This window comes from Ranitomeya variabilis, chromosome 3, assembly GCF_051348905.1.
Source record: "Ranitomeya variabilis isolate aRanVar5 chromosome 3, aRanVar5.hap1, whole genome shotgun sequence".
In the NCBI taxonomy this organism is placed as follows: Eukaryota; Metazoa; Chordata; class Amphibia; order Anura; family Dendrobatidae; genus Ranitomeya; species Ranitomeya variabilis.
Genome location: NC_135234.1, coordinates 90,361,899 through 90,382,591, shown reverse-complemented (window position 1 = coordinate 90,382,591; position 20,693 = coordinate 90,361,899). Strand labels below are relative to the sequence as shown.

The 20,693-nt window shown below is 41.5% G+C and overlaps 2 protein-coding genes across 2 annotated transcripts in view; one reads left to right on the top strand and one right to left on the bottom strand.

Annotated features, from left to right (window-relative positions):
• LOC143815294 (Na(+)/citrate cotransporter-like) overlaps nucleotides 1-772 on the bottom strand; it is a 136,087-nt gene extending 135,315 nt beyond the window's left edge. Inside the window, exon 1 of the mRNA XM_077294380.1 lies at nucleotides 632-772. The gene's annotated coding sequence lies outside the window, so the exon portion shown is untranslated. The remainder of the gene's footprint in view (nucleotides 1-631) is intronic.
• A 3,303-nt stretch (nucleotides 773-4,075) lies between these two features.
• CIDEB (cell death inducing DFFA like effector b) lies at nucleotides 4,076-17,285 on the top strand. The gene is made up of 5 exons (XM_077294378.1): nucleotides 4,076-4,218; nucleotides 6,457-6,601; nucleotides 12,456-12,605; nucleotides 13,005-13,192; nucleotides 14,943-17,285. The coding sequence occupies exons 1-5, from the start codon at nucleotides 4,181-4,183 to the stop codon at nucleotides 15,073-15,075; spliced, it is 654 nt and encodes a 217-aa protein (XP_077150493.1). The 5' UTR covers nucleotides 4,076-4,180; the 3' UTR covers nucleotides 15,076-17,285.
• The last annotated feature ends 3,408 nt before the right edge of the window (nucleotides 17,286-20,693 follow it).

The following is a 20,693-nucleotide window of genomic DNA, read 5'->3' as shown; positions in this document are numbered from 1 at the left end:
ATATTATTACTATTACACCTACTACATATTGGGATAGGATTTTGGAGATGGGAATACCCTTTAACTCAAACTTTTTAGTGTCTTCAGATGAGCTGACATTACTCAGTAGGTTTATATGTCTGTGTAAACCACAGATAAGGCTGAATGATATGGAAATGAACTGTATCAAATAGCAAACTCAACCTGATAAGAGAATAAAGTGGATTATTTGCCAGTGGAAGTGAAAGGAACAGTAGCTTTCCAAGCTTTTATCAGTGATACTGTAGTTCCAAAGTAGGATTTTTTAAACATTTTCAACATCTCTACAGCCATCCGTCATATATGGTCTTAAATTGTGAACCTCAGTGTGATAAGACATATTTTCTGTGGTTTTTACAGGATGGCATGTAAGCCTATTGAATCATCCTTGATCTATAACTCATCCATCTGCACAGTAGAGTCTAATTATAAGACAAATACAACTCTGGAGAATTATTAAAAAAATGCCATGAAGAAAGATGGGAACTTAATCCAAAAAAGTTCTGAGATTAGCTATGTTCTAAGAATCTATATGGGTTGTGTGAATTACATGTAATAGATCATCTATGAAAAACCTTATCCGTGAACTTTTATCATCCCGATCATTACTCACCTTTATGAAATGCAGTGTAGGGATCTCGTACATGCCTCCGATGGTTGGAGAAGGGACCCTTCGCTTACGGTACTTTGCCTTTTGTCCTAGATGTGTACTTGGACAGATTTTTAATGCCTTCCCCCTGACACATTTCCGAGAAAGGCCCCAGACATTTGGTTGCTTTGTTGAGTTCCTCTTCATTCCCTTGGACATAAAAGCTCTTATTATGAACCGATTTCAATGGTGTCAAGGAAATCTAACAGGAAGGAATGTGATTCACAATATCTATACTTGTTGTAAATCAACACAAACCTCACATAAAGTTAAGTAGTGTGAGTCCGGCAATGCTTGTAGAGCAGCACATCGCTACGTGCTTTGGCACTCAAGTGAGGGAAAGGACGCCCTGCCGAGACGGGGCCATCCTCATTACACAATGACATGTTCTATTTTCCTATTCAGTAGAAAAGTTTAGTAATACTAAGTAATTGTTATGGGATGTTAAAAATTGGGACAACAGCTATTACCCTCATTATGACTCTATTTGTTATGTTAGGGCACAGACCTCTTTTTCAAATCTGACATGTGTCACTTTTAGCAATATGGAGTACCTTTAAAATGCGTTTACTTATTTAAATGATTCTGAGACTTTTATTTTCATGTCATATTATTCATTACATCATTATTTCAGTAAGATCTATATGCTTTAAGGTTTTTAACAAAGTTTACAAAACTTTTACCCTCGTAAATACTTTTATGCCGCAAAATGTCTTTTTTGGGCAAAATGATTTACACTAGAATCCATTAGAAAAGTCTTTAATACAGGAGTGGAAGGTATGGACTATAGAGAATGTTTGTCTTAGATCAGTAAAGGTACCTTCACACTAAACGACTTTGCAGCGATAACGACAGCGATCCGTGACGTTGCAGCGTTCTGGATAGCGATATCGTTGTGTTTGACACGCAGCAGCGATCTGGATCCTGCTGTGATATCGCTGGTCGTTGCTGAAAGTTCAGAACTTTATTTGGTCATCAGAACGGCGTGTATCGTCGTGTTTGACAGCAAAAGCAACGATGCCAGCGATGTTTTACAATGGTAACCAGGGTAAATATTTACCCTGGTTACCATTGTAAAAGTTAAAAAAAAACACTACATACTCACCCTCTGATGTCTGTCACGTCCCCCGGCGTCCACGCTGCTGCTCAGAGCTTCCTGCACTGAATGTGTCAGTGCCGGCCGGAAAGCAAAGCACAGCGGTGACGTCACCGCTGTGCCCTGCTACTGCCGGCGCTTACACAGTGCAGGGAAGCGGACGCCGGGGGACGCGAATGTAAGCATGTACTGTTTGTTTTTTTACATTTACACTGGTAACCAGGGTAAACATCGGGTTACTAAGCGCAGCCCTGCGCTTAGCAACCCGATGTTTACCCTGGTTACCCGGGGACTTCGGCATCGTTGGTCGCTGGAGAGCTGTCTGTGTGACAGCTCTCCAGCGACCACACAGCGACGCTGCAGCGATCGGCATCGTTGTCGATATCGCCGCAGCGTCGCTTAGTGTGAAGGTACCTTAACAGAACAGTAGCTAGAGATGAGGAAGGAGATGTAGGTTGATAAAACCTCTGGATAGCTTTGTGAGTGTGATATGTGTATGTTGTATTATGAAGAGGATAGGTAACCAGTGGAATGACTGGCACCTGGTGGTGGTGTAAGTGTAATAGCTGGACAAACATATGAGTCTGGCAGCTGCTTTCAGGATAGATTGGAGAGATTAGTGACGAGACTAAATCAAAGTGATGGTTAGAGGTTTTGTAATTAAAAAAAGAATAGATTATGGAGGCATCAATGTCAAGAGTAAAGGGAAGATATGTGTTAAATATAATCTAAGAACAGTGGACATGCTACCTGGGAGTAATTCAGTACCATATGTGGAAATGGAAATATTAAGTTTAGGTAGGTTAGCAGAGTTTGGAACACAAGAAGTTTAGTTGGGAGAAAAATAATTCTCAGATACAAGAAGGTCATGATCGTAAAGACAGTAAAGCAGTATGGGATTCCTTTATACTTCCACCATCACCATTTCTTAGTCAGCTGTTTGAGGTTGTCATCTACTATCATCTTTGGCCTGCAATAAAAATAGGTTAAATTTTCAGAATGTTTTTAAACCAAAACCATTACAAAGTGCTTGACTTTTGGATATGGGATGGACCCCACTCCTTCTTAAAACCACCATAACTACTGTAAACCTAGGTACTAAAATAAATACACAAAACACATTATTTTGGTTGTCAATATGGCCACAGCTTTTATTCAAATCACAGGATTAAATAATCACAGTAGGAGTCAGGTGGAGTGCTAGTACATTGGGATTCACAAGTACTGCGATATCCCCAGCTGTCTGACATACAGCACCAGGACAGACAGCCATAAAGGGGCGGCAAGCACTGGCTTGCCATTCAAGCATAACCAGTAAACTTTTAGGGCACCAATGACCCTATTATCCTCACTCCTGTGCTTAACCACTGTGCCCGCCCCTGATTGATTTTACCATTACAACGTCTTTGAGGCTGGCCACCAAAGCCGAGCCTGCTAATTACCATGAGGTTTTACATCCTCTATTAGTAAAAATGAGTCCACCTTAACTTATCAGCAACTTCCACCTGACTCCTAAACCGCAAAGCCGTGATGGGTTATAAATTCCAAGTCTCATTTGACACTTTTTTTTTTTTTTAAATAATTAAATCATTTTTGTAAACTTAAAAACTAGAAGTCCCTGCAAAAGCATTAATGGGACTAAATTTGGCAAACCCCCGACTCGCAAAGAGTCATCCTATAGCGCTCAGGAGAGGAAAAATCCCCTGTGGAGGAAACCTTCAGGGAACCATGGCTGAAGGATTGCCCTTCCCTTGGGCTTAGAAGGTTACCGCAAATAATAACTCTTTATAGCCAATATACAATTGAACATGGTACAAGATATACAATGACAAATTCAAAAATAAGCAATAATTAAAAACTTTAAGGACAGAGATTATAAACAGGGCAGGAGGGCGGGTAATGTTTCCTCCTGTCTATCCTGTGAGAGAAAGAGGGAGAGCCAGAGTTGCCTCCCCTATATAAGCCCCACCCTCCTCACAGTAATACACCAGGCACAAACATCTAAACTTCCTCTTAAAGCAACAACACTCTTGTTTAAAATCTACACCGCAATATAAACAAAAGCTGCAGGAGTTCTCGGTCCACCCATCCCCAAGTCATGTCCACCTCCGTCTAGTCTCTGGTGGTTTCTTTATAATCAAATCCCAGCCTTCTAGTGATGAGAAGTGTATGCTGCATCCTGCCCTATAACAGCCTTGACACCTCCTAAGAAATTACTGTGCTCCTAGATACCAGTGTCTCTAACCTTCATGTGATGTCACTGTTTCTTTCTCCATGTTGCAATCCAGAGTCTGTCCTACTCTGATGAACTTTGCTCCTGTGTTTGTCTGCTGAAAAGTTTCATAGTCCATGACATTTCACTGAAAAATTACTGGGCTGCGAAGAAGCAGGGCCTTTCCTTCTGTCAGGCGGTCGTAATGGAGTTTATATCTAACATCGGTGCTGGGGCTTTCAGGTTTGTAATTTGTTGGTCATCTGTTATGTAAAATCTGTCTCTTGTGTCTGGTTTCTTTAATAGTAAGCTGTACATGTCCTGAAATCTCTAGATCAGTCATATAATTTATGCACGATAGTTGTGGGGCTCTTATTAGTAATTTTTCATTAAGGCCCAAGTAAGTTTTAGTTCAGTATTTTATGTGATTTCTGTATATTTTGTTATGTTTGGATGGTCATTGGATGGTCATACAAGGGTTATATCTCACAGTTTTATGTGACAATAATTAAGATAAGCACACCATGTACCATCTGTACCTCTGTATTTTGCTATCAAAACACAGGAACCAGCGGCTGTCTGACCTAAAGGGTACGTTCCCATGATCAGGAAGTAGCTGCGTCCAAAATGCTGCATTCTAATCACGCAGGTAAATCCGCATGTGTTCCCTGAACCGTGCGGATTTACCATATCCAATACATTCTATTGTTGAGATTTCAGTAGTCTCCACAAGAGAAATGTACATACTTTGGCTCGTAAACCCGCTCCACATGGCCGTCACTACGGGTGATCCGCAGGTGCACATACACACTTAGTGGACATAGGATTTCTAGAAATACCATCCACTTTGCTGTACCATCTGGCCGCTGTGGGTTTGACGCTGCATAAATACGCAGCATCAAAACCGCAACAATTCCTGATCGTGGGCACGTACCCAAAGTGTAGTTAATTTAGGTGTCGATCTAGGCATAAACAAGCATCTATCACCCTGATATACAGACAATGAAGGTCAGTTGATCGCCTATGTGCCAACTTTAGGCCATGTGGAAAAGTAAGGATATATTTGAATGGACTCTGACACTAGGCTTATGCTTCTCAAACTGTGGGCAGCCTACAAATGGGACAGAGACCCTAATTTGGACCTGGTCACTTACTGAGCTTTTTTTCTATAGCTTGATAAAGTCATTTATTGATAGTAAGAAAGCTTGGCAATCAGTGGTGGGGAGTGGAGATATCTGGAGCGCATGAATATTCAGGACTACATTGCAGGAGCAAATCACTGAGAAGACTAGCAGAGCTGCAGCAGAAAAAAAACTGTGTTTTATCAAAACTACAACAAGAAGCCAAGTAAGTGGCACTGTCCCTGTGCAAGTCACATCCACTCCTCATAGTTACTTCTCTTGGTAACTATGCCCTGCAGAAGGTCTTGCCTGGTAATTTGAGCTACCTTGTGACCTTCTCACTCACTAGAAACTAGTCTCCTGCCATCTCTGATAGTCCTCTTAACAATAAGGACACATAACTCAAAATATACTGATGTGGCAATCCTCACAGTCAGTAATAGGTTAATATGCTCCCCTCTACTATGGAAAATCTTCACCCATATGACAACTAATCTTTGTGCTGTCAGTGTGCACATTCTCCACTTACAAAAAATATACCTCTATGTCCCCCTCTCTGATGACAGTACTCGCCCTCTCTGAGTAATGGTGGTACTCTCATGTAGATGGACTGGTCTCTTTAACCTGAAAATACAGGATGACATGATGGAGCTCCTTACATGCTCTTCTTTGACCCTATTTTCCTGGAGTAGCAGACCAATTGGCAAGTGTTACTCACCCCTACTTGCTTTCTAACTACGTAGCAGGCATTGTCCTCAGGCAATCTTTCAGTTTTTCGGGTTTCCTTTTACTTCTGTCTGGCTGCTAGTCTGAATCTGTCGGTTTTCTACAGGAAGAAGCACTACCCACCAAGGCACTTGGTATACATATTAATCTACCAAACATTTATGTAAAAAAGTTTTTAGCTGCCCAGTCACAGTATTTTATCCAGATAGATCCAAATGTATACAATGTTTACAATGCAATCTTATAGACAATGCATGGGTCCTTTTGATACTGACTTTCTTTTAAGTATAACATATACTTTTTACCATTTACCTTTAAGTTTAGTAGCTTTAAAGTATCATAAAGCAATAGGTCCAAATACAGGCCCTCTAAATGTAAGCCATGGACACTCGTTCACATCTGCACAATAGGAAGCTATGCATAAGTGACAGCATATGACTGTGCATTATATATTTTTATACAGTCCGGTATATTTGATGTGACAGCAGTAAATAACTGGCCTGTCCAAACCCATCTGCCTCCCTAATGTTGTCTTTTGCAAAGTTATGTAATTATATATCTTAGCTGAATTACTTCTCCTACAGATCCCATAAAGTGTCAGTAATGGCCAATGTATACTACTTGTGGTTTCTAGATCAGTATCATCTGTAGGGTCAGAGATAACGCGGAGAGTGAAAACAGCCTCTGCACCACCACAGAGACCCTTCCGTGTATGTAGTCATGACCGATCCGTACGGAAAGGAGTAACTGCTGGCACCCTGCGAGAGCTCGTAGCAAAGGTGAGTTACAGATGTATCAGTCCTCATACAGTCGTCCGTTTTTCATGCATGTCTGTGGTTTTCACGTATGGAACACGTAGCCATTATAATCTATAGTGTTTTTCACATGCATATACATATTAGTCCTTACCACGAACCTAAATACCTATAGGTCACACTCCGTACATATCGTTACAACACAGAACCAATTAAGGAACAAGGCGCGTAAATGTAAAATCACTGAAGTTTATTCAAACATATAAAATCTAAAATATTAAACAAGTGTATTTTGGATGCCTCAAGCCAAACTAGAAGATCAGCACAAGCTGACACACCACACAAATCCTAAAGTATTCAACAGTCTTCATATGGAGAAGAAAACAGACAGCCAAGATATATAATGGATTCACTCAGATTATTTATATAGTGCTTATACACTCACTGGCCACTTTATTAGGTACACCTGTCCAACTTCTTGTTAACACTTAATTTCTAATCAGCCAATCACATGGCGGCAACTCAGTGCATTTAGGCATGTAGACATGGTCAAGACAATCTCCTGCAGTTCAAACCGAGCATCAGTATGGGGAAGAAAGGTGATTTGAGTGCCTTTGAACGTGGCATGGTTGTTGGTGCCAGAAGGGCTGGTCTGAGTATTTCAGAAACTGCTGATCTACTGGGATTTTCACGCACAACCATCTCTAGGGTTTACAGAGAATGGTCCGAAAAAGAAAAAAAATCCAGTGAGCGGCAGTTCTGTGGGCGGAAATGCCTTGTTGATGCCAGAGGTCAGAGGAGAATGGGCAGACTGGTTCGAGCTGATAGAAAGGCAACAGTGACTCAAATCGCCACCCGTTACAACCAAGGTAGGCCTAAGAGCATCTCTGAACGCACAGTGCGTCGAACTTTGAGGCAGATGGGCTACAGCAGCAGAAGACCACACCGGGTACCACTCCTTTCAGCTAAGAACAGGAAACTGAGGCTACAATTTGTACAAGCTCATCGAAATTGGACAGTAGAAGATTGGAAAAACGTTGCTTGGTCTGATGAGTCTCGATTTCTGCTGCGACATTCGGATGGTAGGGTCAGAATTTGGCGTAAACAACATGAAAGCATGGATCCATCCTGCCTTGTATGGAGCATCTTTGGGATGTGCAGCCGACAAATCTGCGGCAACTGTGTGATGCCATCATGTCAATATGGACCAAAATCTCTGAGGAATGCTTCCAGCACCTTGTTGAATCTATGCCACGAAGAATTGAGGCAGTTCTGAAGGCAAAAGGGGGTCCAACCCGTTACTAGCATGGTGTACCTAATAAAGTGGCCGGTGAGTGTATAGTGCTAGTCCTATATTTATATAGTGCTAGTCCTATATTCATAGTTCCACCCATACCAAGAGTGCACCTCGTTAGACTCCTTCATAAAGTGCATAGTGCTTGTTGCTATTGCCTGTAAGTGCATGTCTTGATAAATACCTGGATAGCGTGTCAGCCCAGCTGTATCTCACCCCGACGCCGCGTTTCACCTATCCTTCTTCTGGGGGCGTGCTTTTTAGAAGAGAGGCGGGCATTACATGTATCGTATTTGGGCTAGATGTATCGCTGAATATAACCTGAACCGGAAGTATCGTCATACTTTGGGCGGAAGTACTATACGTATGGGCATGGGTGCAATAGGGTGATTCTTAGCATCTAATTTCCATCGGGTCTCTGATTGGGTGATAGGCCTATATGGTGATCCCAGCCTCTCTTCTAAAAAACACCCCCCCGGAAGAAGGATAGGCGAAATGCGGCGTCGGGGTGAGATACAGCTGGGCTGACACGCTATCCAGGTATTTATCAAGACATGCACTTACAGGCTAGCACTATATAAATAACAGGAGTGAATCCATGATATATTTTGGCTGTCTGTTTTCCTCTCCATATGAAGACTGTTGAATACTTTAGGATTTGTGTGGTGTGTCAGCTTGTGCTGATCTTCTAGTTTGGCTTGAGGCATCCAAAATACACTTGTTTAATATTTTAGATTTTATATGTTTGAATAAACTTCAGTAATTTTACATTTACGCTCCTTGTTCCTTAATTGGTTCTGTGTTGTAGTGCTTTTCACATGTCTATGATTTTTTGCAGCCAATGGCGCTGAATTTTCAATACTGGCGACCTTCACGCCAGTGTTGATGAGCGCGTGCTGGAGTATGAGGTTCCCAAGGAGCGTCTGACAATTGATGAGCGCCTCTCTGTGCTCCTCTCCACAAATCTTATTCCAGTCCCTGCTGGAGTAGGATTTATGCCATAGTGGACACCGCCGCTAATCATGAATTTGATGAGTGGAAATCACCAGGTCACTGTCCTGCCGCACCTCCACCAACTTTGTCAAAGCTAGGCAATAATGGTGTGAGAATGCAAAATTTTAGTACAGCCTTCAATTGTGCTAAAATATTGCTACTTTTCAAAGCTTTTGTATACCAGAATTCTTTAGTAAAAGCTCTAATGAATCAGGCTTCATGTGTTTGCAAAAAAATCAGAGACATGTCTGTGTTTGATAATGGGGACAGATTAACATCTCTTATACAAATCTACGAGTCCGTGAAAAATCACAGACAGGACACGGATTACCTGTTACCCTTGTGAAAGTTAAAAAAAATTAGGTCTAAAGGAACATTTTTGTGAAAGAAAAGTGAATGTTTATATTTTTCCTTTATCCTAAGTCATATTGCACGACTCGTTAAAGGGTTGATTGTGACTTGTAGGATCGCTACTTCCAACAGGTGGCGCTATAGAGTTAAGTCCTCTTTTTCTCAGAAGAGGCAATTTGCATATTTTTTCCTTTCACATTCAAAACATTTCTGTGAAGCACCCGAAGGGTTAATAAACTTTGAGTTCCTTGGGGGGGTGCAGTTGCTAGAATGGTGTCACTTTTGGGTATTTTCTGTCATATAGGCCCCTCAAAGTCACTTCGAATGTGAGGTGGTCCCTAAAAAAATGGTTTTGCAAATTGTGTTGTAAAAATGAGAAATCGCTGGTCAACTTTTAACCCTTATAACTTCCTTATAACAAAAAAAAAATTATGCTTCAAAAATTGTACCGATGTAAAGTAGACATGTGGGAAATGTTATTTATTAACTATTTTGTTCAATATGACTCTCTGATTTAAGCGCATAAACTATAAAAGTTTGAAAATTGCGAAATTTTCAACATTTTTGCCAAATTTCTGGGGGTTTTTTTCACAAATAAACGCAAGTCATATCAAAGAAATGTTACCACTATCATGAAGTACAATATGTCATGAGAAAACAGTGTCAGAATCAGTGGGATACACTGAAGCATTAGGGTTATGACCTCCTAAAGTGACAGTGGTCAGAATTGTAAAAATTGGCTTGGTCAGGAAGGTGAAAACAGGCTTCTGGGTGATGGGGTTAACATCGCAATGAATAGTAAAACTGATACACTGACCCAACACTGATAGAAATCAATGATGTCTGTATGTGGCGTCAGGGTACCTGTGTGTGTTATCCACATGCTGCATAAGAAATCTGCAGCGAGTCAATTTATGCTGTAATGCTGTAATGTTTTTAGGGTTAAATCTGTGGCAAGTCCGCAGCAAGAAATCTGTATGTGGACTTGGCCGTTGCAGATATTTTTCTGGTCAATTTATATCCTGAACGAATGCACAGACGTAAGAGAAAAACTATTGTCAGATGACAGACTCCAGATAACAGGCATTCGAAGGGTCACAGGAAGGATTTTGATTCCTCTTTGGTTGCTTTGTCCTAGTCCCTGGATTGTTCACAATTATAAAGGTACCGTCACACTCAGCGACGCTGCAGCGATATAGACAACGAGCCGATCGCTGCAGCGTCGCTGTTTAGGTCGCTGTAGAGATGTCAAACACAGCAGCTCCAGAACGATGCAGGAGCGATCCTGTGACGTAACGGTGACTCACTTATCGTTCTCACAGGTCGTTAGCTCCATGTAAAACATTGCTGGCATCGTTGCTTTTGATGTCAAACACGACGATACACGCCGACCTGACGACCAAATAAAGTTCTGGACTTCTAGCTCCGACCAACGATATCACAGCGGGATCCAGATCGCTGCTGCGTGTCAAACACAACGATATCGCTATCCAGGATGCTGCAACGTCACGGATCGTTGTCGTTCTCGTTGTAAAGTTGTTTAGTGTGAAGGTACCTTAAGAGCAGTGACTCAGGTTGCCCAGACTTTATCACAGAATAGCTGATAATCCTATGATTAACTATGAGTCACAAGAGGAGAAATGTCATTATGTGACATCACTATTAGAAATCACTATTATATATTAATTGATAATGCTACGGTTATGTTAAATAATGTCAATGTAATCATATGCAAATTAATAAATGATATATTAAAAAAATTAAACTGAAACACCCTTAGGGCTCTTTCACATGTCCGTGTCTCCGGTACGTGTGGTGACAGTTTTCACACATACCGGAGAAACGTACACACGAAGACCCATTCAAGTGAATGGGCCTGTGCACATCAGTGTGTTTCCACAGACCACGTGTCCATGGGCAAATTACAGTGACATGTCTGTTTTTTAACAGCAGCACGGGCTACAAAACATCCTGCACACGTGCACACAGGGATGTCATCCGTGTGATATGTATCGGCGCCTGAGAAGCAGCGGCACAGTAAGCGCTGTTCCCCGGCACTGGGTGCTGAAGACGGCGCTCATCATTCTCCCCTGCTCTGCTGATGAGAGTTATATTCAACTGATAACAGTGACAGAAGGTGGCAGCTGATGGGGCTGTTACTCCCATCAGCCTACACCTGCTGCCGCTAACAACAGTGAGAGCAGGCAGTGGCTTATGGAAGTATTCATGAGCCGGGGCCTGTGCTATAAATAAATAAAAAATCTTGTGAGGGTTCCCCTGTTTTTTTTATTATCAGCCAGGCAAAACTGAAGCTGGGGGCAACCATCAGCTGTCAGTGTTAGCAAGGCTAGTTATCAAGAATAGAGGGGTCCCCATGCCGTTTTTTTAAATTATTTTAATAAATAAAAAAAGATCAGCATTGGGTCCCCCCATTTTTGACAACCTTGCTAAAGCAGACAGTTGGGGGCTGCTATTCTCAGGCTCGTAAAGGGCCATGGATATTGACCCTTTGTATTGTCTGGTGACATCAAGCCCACAGCTTAGTAATGGAAAGATCTGTAAGACTCCTATCCATTACTAATCCTATAGTTATATGGTAAATAAAGACACAGCAAGTATAAAGTATTTTATTTTATTTGAAATCAAAACAAAACACACTTTTCAAGTTTTATAAAAAAAATAAACACAGCTATACTCACCTAATGCCCATCCAATTGAATTCCTTGTCTCCTGTAATGAAACAAACAAACAAAAAATAACAATATCCATCACGCGTCCGCTGTGGGGATGAATAGTTTTCAACCCGGACAGTACCAAGATGCGACCGTCCAGGCTGATAACCACTGGTGAATGAGCTACTGTGAGCGCAGCATCAGAGAGCAGTGGTGGTGACCTTATGGAGGTTACCGCCGATCACTCAGGCAGCATACCCAGCCGGGCTGAACTGCGGTGACCTCAGCACTGTGAGAAAAAGTCACTGAGTTCACCACAGTTCAGCTCAGTGAGTTCACCGCAGATCTCTGGAAAAAGGAGAGTAACAAATGGAAACACATAAATGCAAAATTGGCTAAGTCCTTAAAGGGGTAAATTGGGCAACAAAAGTAAGGTCCAAGAAATAAATATGGATTCATAGCAGAAACATGAAAAGTGTTTTCTCAGACAATTCAGTGTTTTCTAAGTAAAGAACCAATAAAAGTTATAGCTTTTATATATTATTGATTACTTTTTCCCCTCTGCCAGGCTATGGATGCCCTCTTTATAACGGGTATTGTGACTTTAATATTGGAGGATGACGGGACATTACTGGATTCAGAAGAATTCTTTGACACCCTTGAAGATGGTTCTGTTATTATGGTTTTGGAAAGAGGACAAAAATGGAATCCAAAAAAGGTGGGGATTATTTGTGAATATTATGACATGAGACAATTTGCAGCCTAATTGAACCATTAACTATAAATACTAGTGCTTAGCGAATGTAAAATGCGTTATCTGAGCATGCTCGAGTGTTATCCAAGTATCTTCGGAGTGCTCGTATATTATGTTCGCGTCCCCGTGGCTGCACGATTTGCAGCTGTTAGACAGCCTGAACACATGCATGGATTACCTGTTTGTTAGGGAATCCCCACATGTGTTGAAGCTGTCTAACGGCCACAAATCATGCAGCCGCAGGGACTCAAACATAATATACGAGCACCCCGAAGATACTCGGATAACACCAGAGCGTGCTTGGATAAGACGTTATCGGAGCACGTTCGCCCATCACTAATAAATATCCTGCCTTTCTCATAGGGAGTGATGTCTTATTCCTTGAAACAAGAGAAACCAAAGAACAGTCAGGATATTGCACGAATCACATTTGATGTGTACAAGCTGAACCCTCGTGATCTGTTTGGCAGTCTGAATATAAAGGCCACCTTCTATGGCTTATATTCCATGAGCTGTGACTTCCAGTGCCTGGGACCAAAGAAAGTGATCAGGTCAGGAAGTAGGATGAATATAAAAGAAAGTGAAAATGATGACAGACGTTTCCAATTTCAATGTTTTTAGGGACATTATTAGGTTTACAAATCTTTAGATATCAGTATTATGCCAAAAACAGGACCCCTTTACCCGGGTATTAGTGAGGGTGCCAGTTAGTGGATGTCAACTACTGCCTTTTTCTGACATGTCAGTGGATATGTAGAAAGTCACTTTAGTAAGGACAACAATACATGCGTATGTCGTGCAGATATTGTTGAAGATTTGCTGCTGATTTTATGAACTGCTAAGGGTATGTCCACACATTGTGGATTTGCCTACGGACGGACTTGACAGAGTTTTCCATCCGGTTTACAGTAGTATGTAAACCTATGGAAAACAAAATGCGCTGTGCACTTCATGCTGAAAATACCACGCGGAAATGCTGCGTTGTATTTTCTGCAGCATTTTACCCTTATTCCTTAATAGGAATCCGCAGGTGTAAAAACGAATGTGAAATCTGCACAAAAACCACGGTAAATCCGTGGCAAATCCGCTTGTAATCCGCCGGTACAACGCAGGGTGTTTTACCTGCGGATTTTTCAGATTCTGCCCGGAAAAATCCGCACACGAATTCGCAACGTGTGCACATAGCCTTAGAGTGAAAAGCCGCAAAAAGAATTGCCATGCTGCAGAACTTAGTGTGTGGATAAGATTTAATCCATTTTATTCACTTTGTTGCTGCTGTAATAACCATTGGAGCGCTCCCTTTAGAAAGTATTAATGCCTTCTTAGTGCGCAACTAAAAAGTAATGATGGCCCAAGACCTTCAAAAGTAATAATGACAACTTTGTGCCACCTCCCGCAAAAAAAGTTCAACTCACCCAGTCTGAGTTACTGAGTCCTCTTCTCTACTGCACTCTACTGGCACATGCGGCACAATACATTGCCATCCTTGAGCCCCCTACACCAGGACGCTGACATTCTATAAGCTGTGCAGGATCTTCTCAAAGAGTTTCTGGCTTGTTTCTCTCCAGCTCCAACACAAATCCACTCTGCTCAGCTTCTCCCAGCTGACTGACCAGTGACTGACTAGTGAACACCTGGTTCTAGTCATGGCTATCCAGGCGCACCTAATCAGGACCTGTAGTCAGAGGATTTAACCATAGCCTACATTGCTTTCCTAAAAGGTCATCAGTTGCTTGCCGGCCTCGAGTGTGAAGAGCGGTGGGTCAGTGAGTCTGTGGCATTCAGTTCAAAATGGTGTTTGTCCGGGATCCTGGGTATCTGGAATAATTGTGTACTGCTCTCGAACTTCAGTTGTAGCATTACTGATTCCTTATGAGCACACAATTTCAAAAGAAAAAAAAAGAGCAATTTTTGTCGTCTGAAATTTGGCACCCCAATAATTTTTTGCATGGTGCAACTGTCCCTGTGTCCGCCAATTGACACAACACCACTAATCCTTATCTGTCACTGATTTTATGCATGAGAACATGCCCATATTCCGATATGATTTTCTATGGTATTGTGTTTTACTTAAACTTGGTTAGAACAGCGTTATCCTATATAATGTGCTTTCAAAACAAAAATACCCTCTTAAAAGGCAAGAAGCAGATTTATAACACGCACTTAAAGGGAAGTTGTCTGTCATCACTTGGTCATTTAGATAACTTTACCGTTTTGATTTTATTGCTTAAAAATATTTCACCATTGTGTCAAATTATGAATATTGGATTTCTAATATTTATGTCATGTTTTCTCTGTCAGGGAGCTTCTGCGGGTTTTGTCAGGAGCTTTGAATGGTGTAGGGCGCTTGATGCTTACTGCCTCCGGAGTACTGAGACGGTTGCTGGATGGTGGAGATCACTGGCAGAATCGAATCTGTGAATATGAAGGCTGAATCTGTCCACACCTCATGAACTCTCATTGTCATAGACAATCACTGGTGGAGTTTGACCGACTCTTTCCTTCCACATTGATAGAACGCTATTCTTAATTTTTTTAATGGAACTGTCACAGGGCACCTATAAGAGTTGGACAAATGATTTGCAGGACACAGGTTCATTCGCCATGTTGGTAGTTTAATAGCTGATGGATTTGTGCCTTGTGAACCTTCTCCTTCTTGCCACTATTCCCAGTGACTCTTCTGCTTTGTAGGCCCAGTGCAATATCGTCATTGTGGCGCAGTGCACACATGACCTTGCACTGAATCTACTATCTACTAAGGAACCAGTCTACCAGCAGGTAGGAGGAGGTGTCCACTGCTCTGGCCTTGAGCAGCAACGGGCTACTGATGAAGCTGCTGGAACAGGGTCCTGCAGATCTTTTTACTCAACTCTAGCCACTTAAAATGTGCATGGGGTGTAACTATACCTCCATTCTCCTCCCATTTAATGCAGAGAAATTGTAACATGTTCCATTGGCAGCCCTGTGCAGCTTTTTTCTACAGAAACATTAGGGAAGTTTACTAAGCTAAATGCACCAAAGTCTGAGCCACTTTGATAGATTTGCAGCATTTTAATGGCTGTCCAACATATGCTTGCACGGTCTAAAAATTACACTGTTTTAGTAAATCTGCCCCGTTGCCTACAGGCATAAACAATAGGCAGTACTCATGGAGGGCACAGTAAATCACTTGCCAAAGAATAAAGAGTATCTGCAAGCTAACAGGAAGAACGACAGCTCCGAAACGTGGGAAGATCCAGCACTTACCACATTATTTGTTTAAAGGTCTCTAGATGGAGTGTTGTATGGTGAAACACCCCGAGTCCTGTACAGCCTCTACGCTGCTTTCATTACCTCATAAAATAAGTGCTAAGAATATATTCTAATGACTGCTGTTATTTACCTATTGCCTGTAAAATATATGCATGAATTAATTTGAGATTAAATATAGTACATTTTATTAGCCTGTATGAAACCTTATAACATGTACTGTATGTCCTCATAATATCCTCCACAATGTCCTCATTATATGTTGTATGTGCTATGGTTATGGCTGATTCTGAACCACAGGCAGCATGGATCAGACATCGGTTGTGTTATTGCAGCCAGCTATGTTTTAGTGGAGAGATAAAACATACTTTGAAATGGTGACCAGGACCATCCAAGGGGCAGGAGGTCCCAAGTGGCTTCACCATACCCCGCTTCCCTAGACTTACAGGTCTCTTCCTGTGTGTTTATAAGGAAAGACCTATCAGTCAAGGCGAGTGTGTCAGAGAGAAGCCGGGCGTCCTGCCTCTTGGACCAGTCCTCCCAGTCGCATCATCCTCTGCTGCCAGTTCAAAGAATGTTTTCTCTGAATACTGAAATATACTGGCAGCAATAATGGACACAGTCTCTGATCCATGCTGTCCGTGGCCTGGGCAGTATGAATCTGCTAAGTTCTATATGACATTGGACAAGGAGAGAGTAGCATGATGACAATGCCAGTAGAGTAGACCACTGTGCAAAAGTCCTACGGCTAGTGGCTCTCTGGATGTCATATGGTTGGGTAAGGTTTCTCCTTGTGGAGAGTGACATATCATCTCTGGCTTGTCAAGGTAAGGAGGCTTATTCTCTGTGCAATGCTCCTCTGGGAAATTTAATATGTAAATTGCCTCTTCAGAGAAAAAGAGGACTTGAACTCTATAGCGCCACCTGTTGGAAGTAGCGATCCAACAAGTCACAATCAACCATTTAATGAGTCTTGAATTATGACTTAGGATAAAATGTCATATGGTAATGTTGAGCACAGAGTAGCCATTCTCTACTCCCTTGAGAACCGTCTGCTTGCTAGATGGCCACAGTGTGAATGCTCACCTACGCATTGCACTTATACTAACATATGCCCTTGGGAGCAGACAAGAGTTTAGCTCCGCTTTACTCTTATGTGAGTACTGGGACATCTGGGCCGTAACTGTGTACCATCCGTTTGTCTTCCCACAATGCACTGCTAGCAGAATATAAGCAGAATTACTAATTATTTCTGAATGGAAAACCTTGTGTAATTCATGTTGCTTACCATTTTGTGTTGAGTATAACTGTAATTTTGGAGTTAAAATGTGACGTTTGTCTTTAAAAAGTCAATAATGCCATGTTAATGTTCTTTAATAAATTATTATAACCTGGATGAGCATGAAGAATGTTCTTTTCTATATTCTAATACGGATTCTGTACATGTGGGGGCTCTCGATCAGTGATGGTGGGCTGCTAAGCTAATTATGATCCACCAGTTGTGGATTTTGGGGCAGATTTTGCAGTCTACCTATTTTATACATGGAATCAACATTTCAGGCAGTCCCCAAACATCTTCAGATCTTTTGTTTCTTGATACCGGGGGATGGAGACAGAGTGCACACAACACACTGTCACGATTCAGACGTCTGCAGTCACATGGAGTGTGTGCAGACTTTGCTCTAAAACCAACCCGTATGCTGATTAGCTGCTACTGCTAATATGTGTTATTACGGGGCTTATTGTAACATATAGTCTTACCTGTAGCAGCAAATCAACACATAAATTACTGCTTTTCATAACGTTTATAAGAAGCAGCAAATCATACTGCTCCTGGTTATGTATATATAATTATAGATGTACTTTGATCAACAGCTCCACACACATAGTTTCATACCCACACAGCCCTCCACACACAGTATGATGAGCCCACAGCTCCTCTACACACAGTGTGATTCCCCACGGCTCCGCACACGTAGTGTGATGCCCCCACAGCTACCCCACATACAGTATAATGCCCTACAGCTCCCGCACATACAGTATAATGCCCCCACAGCTCCCCCCACATACAGTATAATGCACCCACAGCTCCCCACATACAGTATAATGCACCCACAGCTCCCCCACATACAGTACAATGCCACCACAGCTTCCTCACACACATTATGATACCCCCACAGCTCCTTATAAACAGTATAATGTGCCCACGGCTACCCCACATGCAGTATAATGCACCCACAGCTCCCCCACATACAGTATAATGCCACCACAGCTTCCTCACACACATTATGATGCCCCCACAGCTCCGTATAAACAGTATAATGTGCCCACAGCTCCCCCCACATGTAGTGCTATGGCCCCTACAGCCCTCGATACCCAGTATCATGGCCCCACAGTACATCCCCCTCGCACAATATTATGTCTTCAGTTTTCCATCCAATGCTCTGCTCTGTCCTGTGCATTCTGAACTGAAGCTCCACCTAGCAGAGGCAATCTAGTGATGCTCTCTAAGGATGCAGATACCAGCCAGATACCAGATTTCCAGCCCATTGTCTGTCCAGGTTCGCAGGCCATAAGTGAACAGCCATAGCGTCACAGATTTCCCAGATCTTTGCTAGAGGCAATGTTACCTTTATTTGTGAGAAATTTATGAAATGCTGAAATGTTACACCTGTCTGAGCTTCTTTTGACATTTCACAAAATTGAATGACAATATGATGTGCATGGCACAAATGGCTCTAAATGATTAATAGTTAATAAGCATTAAATAATTAAATATATTTGCATAGCCATACTGCAGAATATTTATCAAAACCGTCTAATTCTCAAACTTAGACTAAACAGTCTTAAATTTACCACAGTGGCCATGCTGTTTGATAAATATGGTGCATTTTTAGACTGCCTAGTCACCGTTTATGTCACCAATTAGCTTACTTTGTGGCAGAAACTTGCACCAAAATTGTGATGCATTTATTGGTGCTCAGTGTCACATGGTAGGCTGATAAGCCACTCCCCTTTCAGTGAAGACCCGCCTTCTCAGCAGAAAAGTGCCAGAAAGTATCTAAAGCACATAATAAATATTAGGGAAGACATGAAAAAAAGTGTTTTAGGACAAATTATACCAGAAACGGCAGATTTAGCCTTATAAATCTCCCTCATTGTTGGAACAAGATTTAGCCAGAAAAACATTTTTGCCTTTTTTTTCTTGAAAAAATGTTCCTTTTTCTTTTTTTTGCTGTTGCAAGAATGATATTGAAAACACTCTACATAAATAATAATATATAAACACAGTCTTGAAAGAAAAATGAAAACAACTATATATATATATATATATATATATATATATATATATATACTGTATATATATATATTATTCAGTTATTCCTCTGCTAAATAAATAATGAAACAAATAATATTGGTAACGTCATTTTACAGTAAATTAAGTGAATGAATATAAACATATTATAATGTGACCAGTAAGTTTTCTGAAGACATTTTAAATCCAATCCTTTAACCCTTTTGTTATCATAAATAAAAAAAAATCACGTTATGGATTTTTTTTCGTTAATTATCTTCTCCTAATGGACTGTGATGGGACGTATATACTGTTTTGTTAGAACTGTCAGATAAAAGTAAAAATATTTCTTATTGCAAAAAAATTAAAAAAAATTGCACACGTGCACAGTATTTTCCTGTTATTCTCTGTGATCATCACTAGAGGGAGTATGAGAGCTGCATTCTGTCTTGTTTGAGCAATGGGTAGGCTACCATGCTCCTTCTGGTGGCAACTGCAGGTAATGCAGGATGTGGACCTTTGTATCTGAAAAACAAAGCTTTGACTGCTATAATGATATATTACAAAATTAATCAGGAGCAGAAATTGACTTTAAGTCCATGTGCACACATTGAGCATTGGGTCAGTATTTTACATCAGTATTTATAAGCCAAAACCAGGAAAGAAACAATCAGAGGAAAAGTATAATAGAAACACGTCACCACTTCTGTATTTATCACCCACTCATGGTTTTGCCTTACATATACTGAAGTAAAAAAAACTGACCAAATACTAAATGTGTGAACATGGCCTTAGGGTCATAGTTTAATATAATGTTACAGCCATTTTTCATTATACACGAAATAAACCACTGTGTACATGTAAGGAAAGCACTAATCTCTAAAGCATCTCGTCACTACTGGGTTACTCTTAACAAGAAACAATCTGGTGATTTTATCCAGTTTGCATAAAGCTTCAAATGACAGAGCATCTGTGGCACCCCAGGAGTTCGGATGCCACAGTGGCAATGCCTCCCTCACAGGGAGTGATGTCATGCCTGGAAGCAAGAAGGGATCCCCTTAACAGGTATATCAACATGCAACACTTTCCTGACTCCAGATCAGAAGGGGGAGCTCTAACACCTGATTTCAGGAGAGCTTCCCTGATAAGTTCTGGTCTGAAGGCGGGGTTAGTCAGTCAGTCAGAGCTAGTCTGAGGAAGATGAAGCAAGTGAGGAGAACCTGAGGGATTGGAGCTGCGACTGAGCTCACCCCAGGACTGAGCGCCAAGGACCTGACACCGGAGTCTGTGGTTGTTTGGGAACTGCAGGCTTAGCAACTAAAGCCGGAGGACCGGAGATTGCAGGTCTCCTGGTCCCATCTGACACTCTGAGGCACAGCAGCATACGAGAGCCCAGAGTCACCATGAGGGCGTGACATCTGGAACAAGCTCAAGCTGCCTGCCATGCATGTGTCTGTTCCATTTAATGGACAAACAGTAAGAGGGACTTGAATAGAGCATAAAGCATC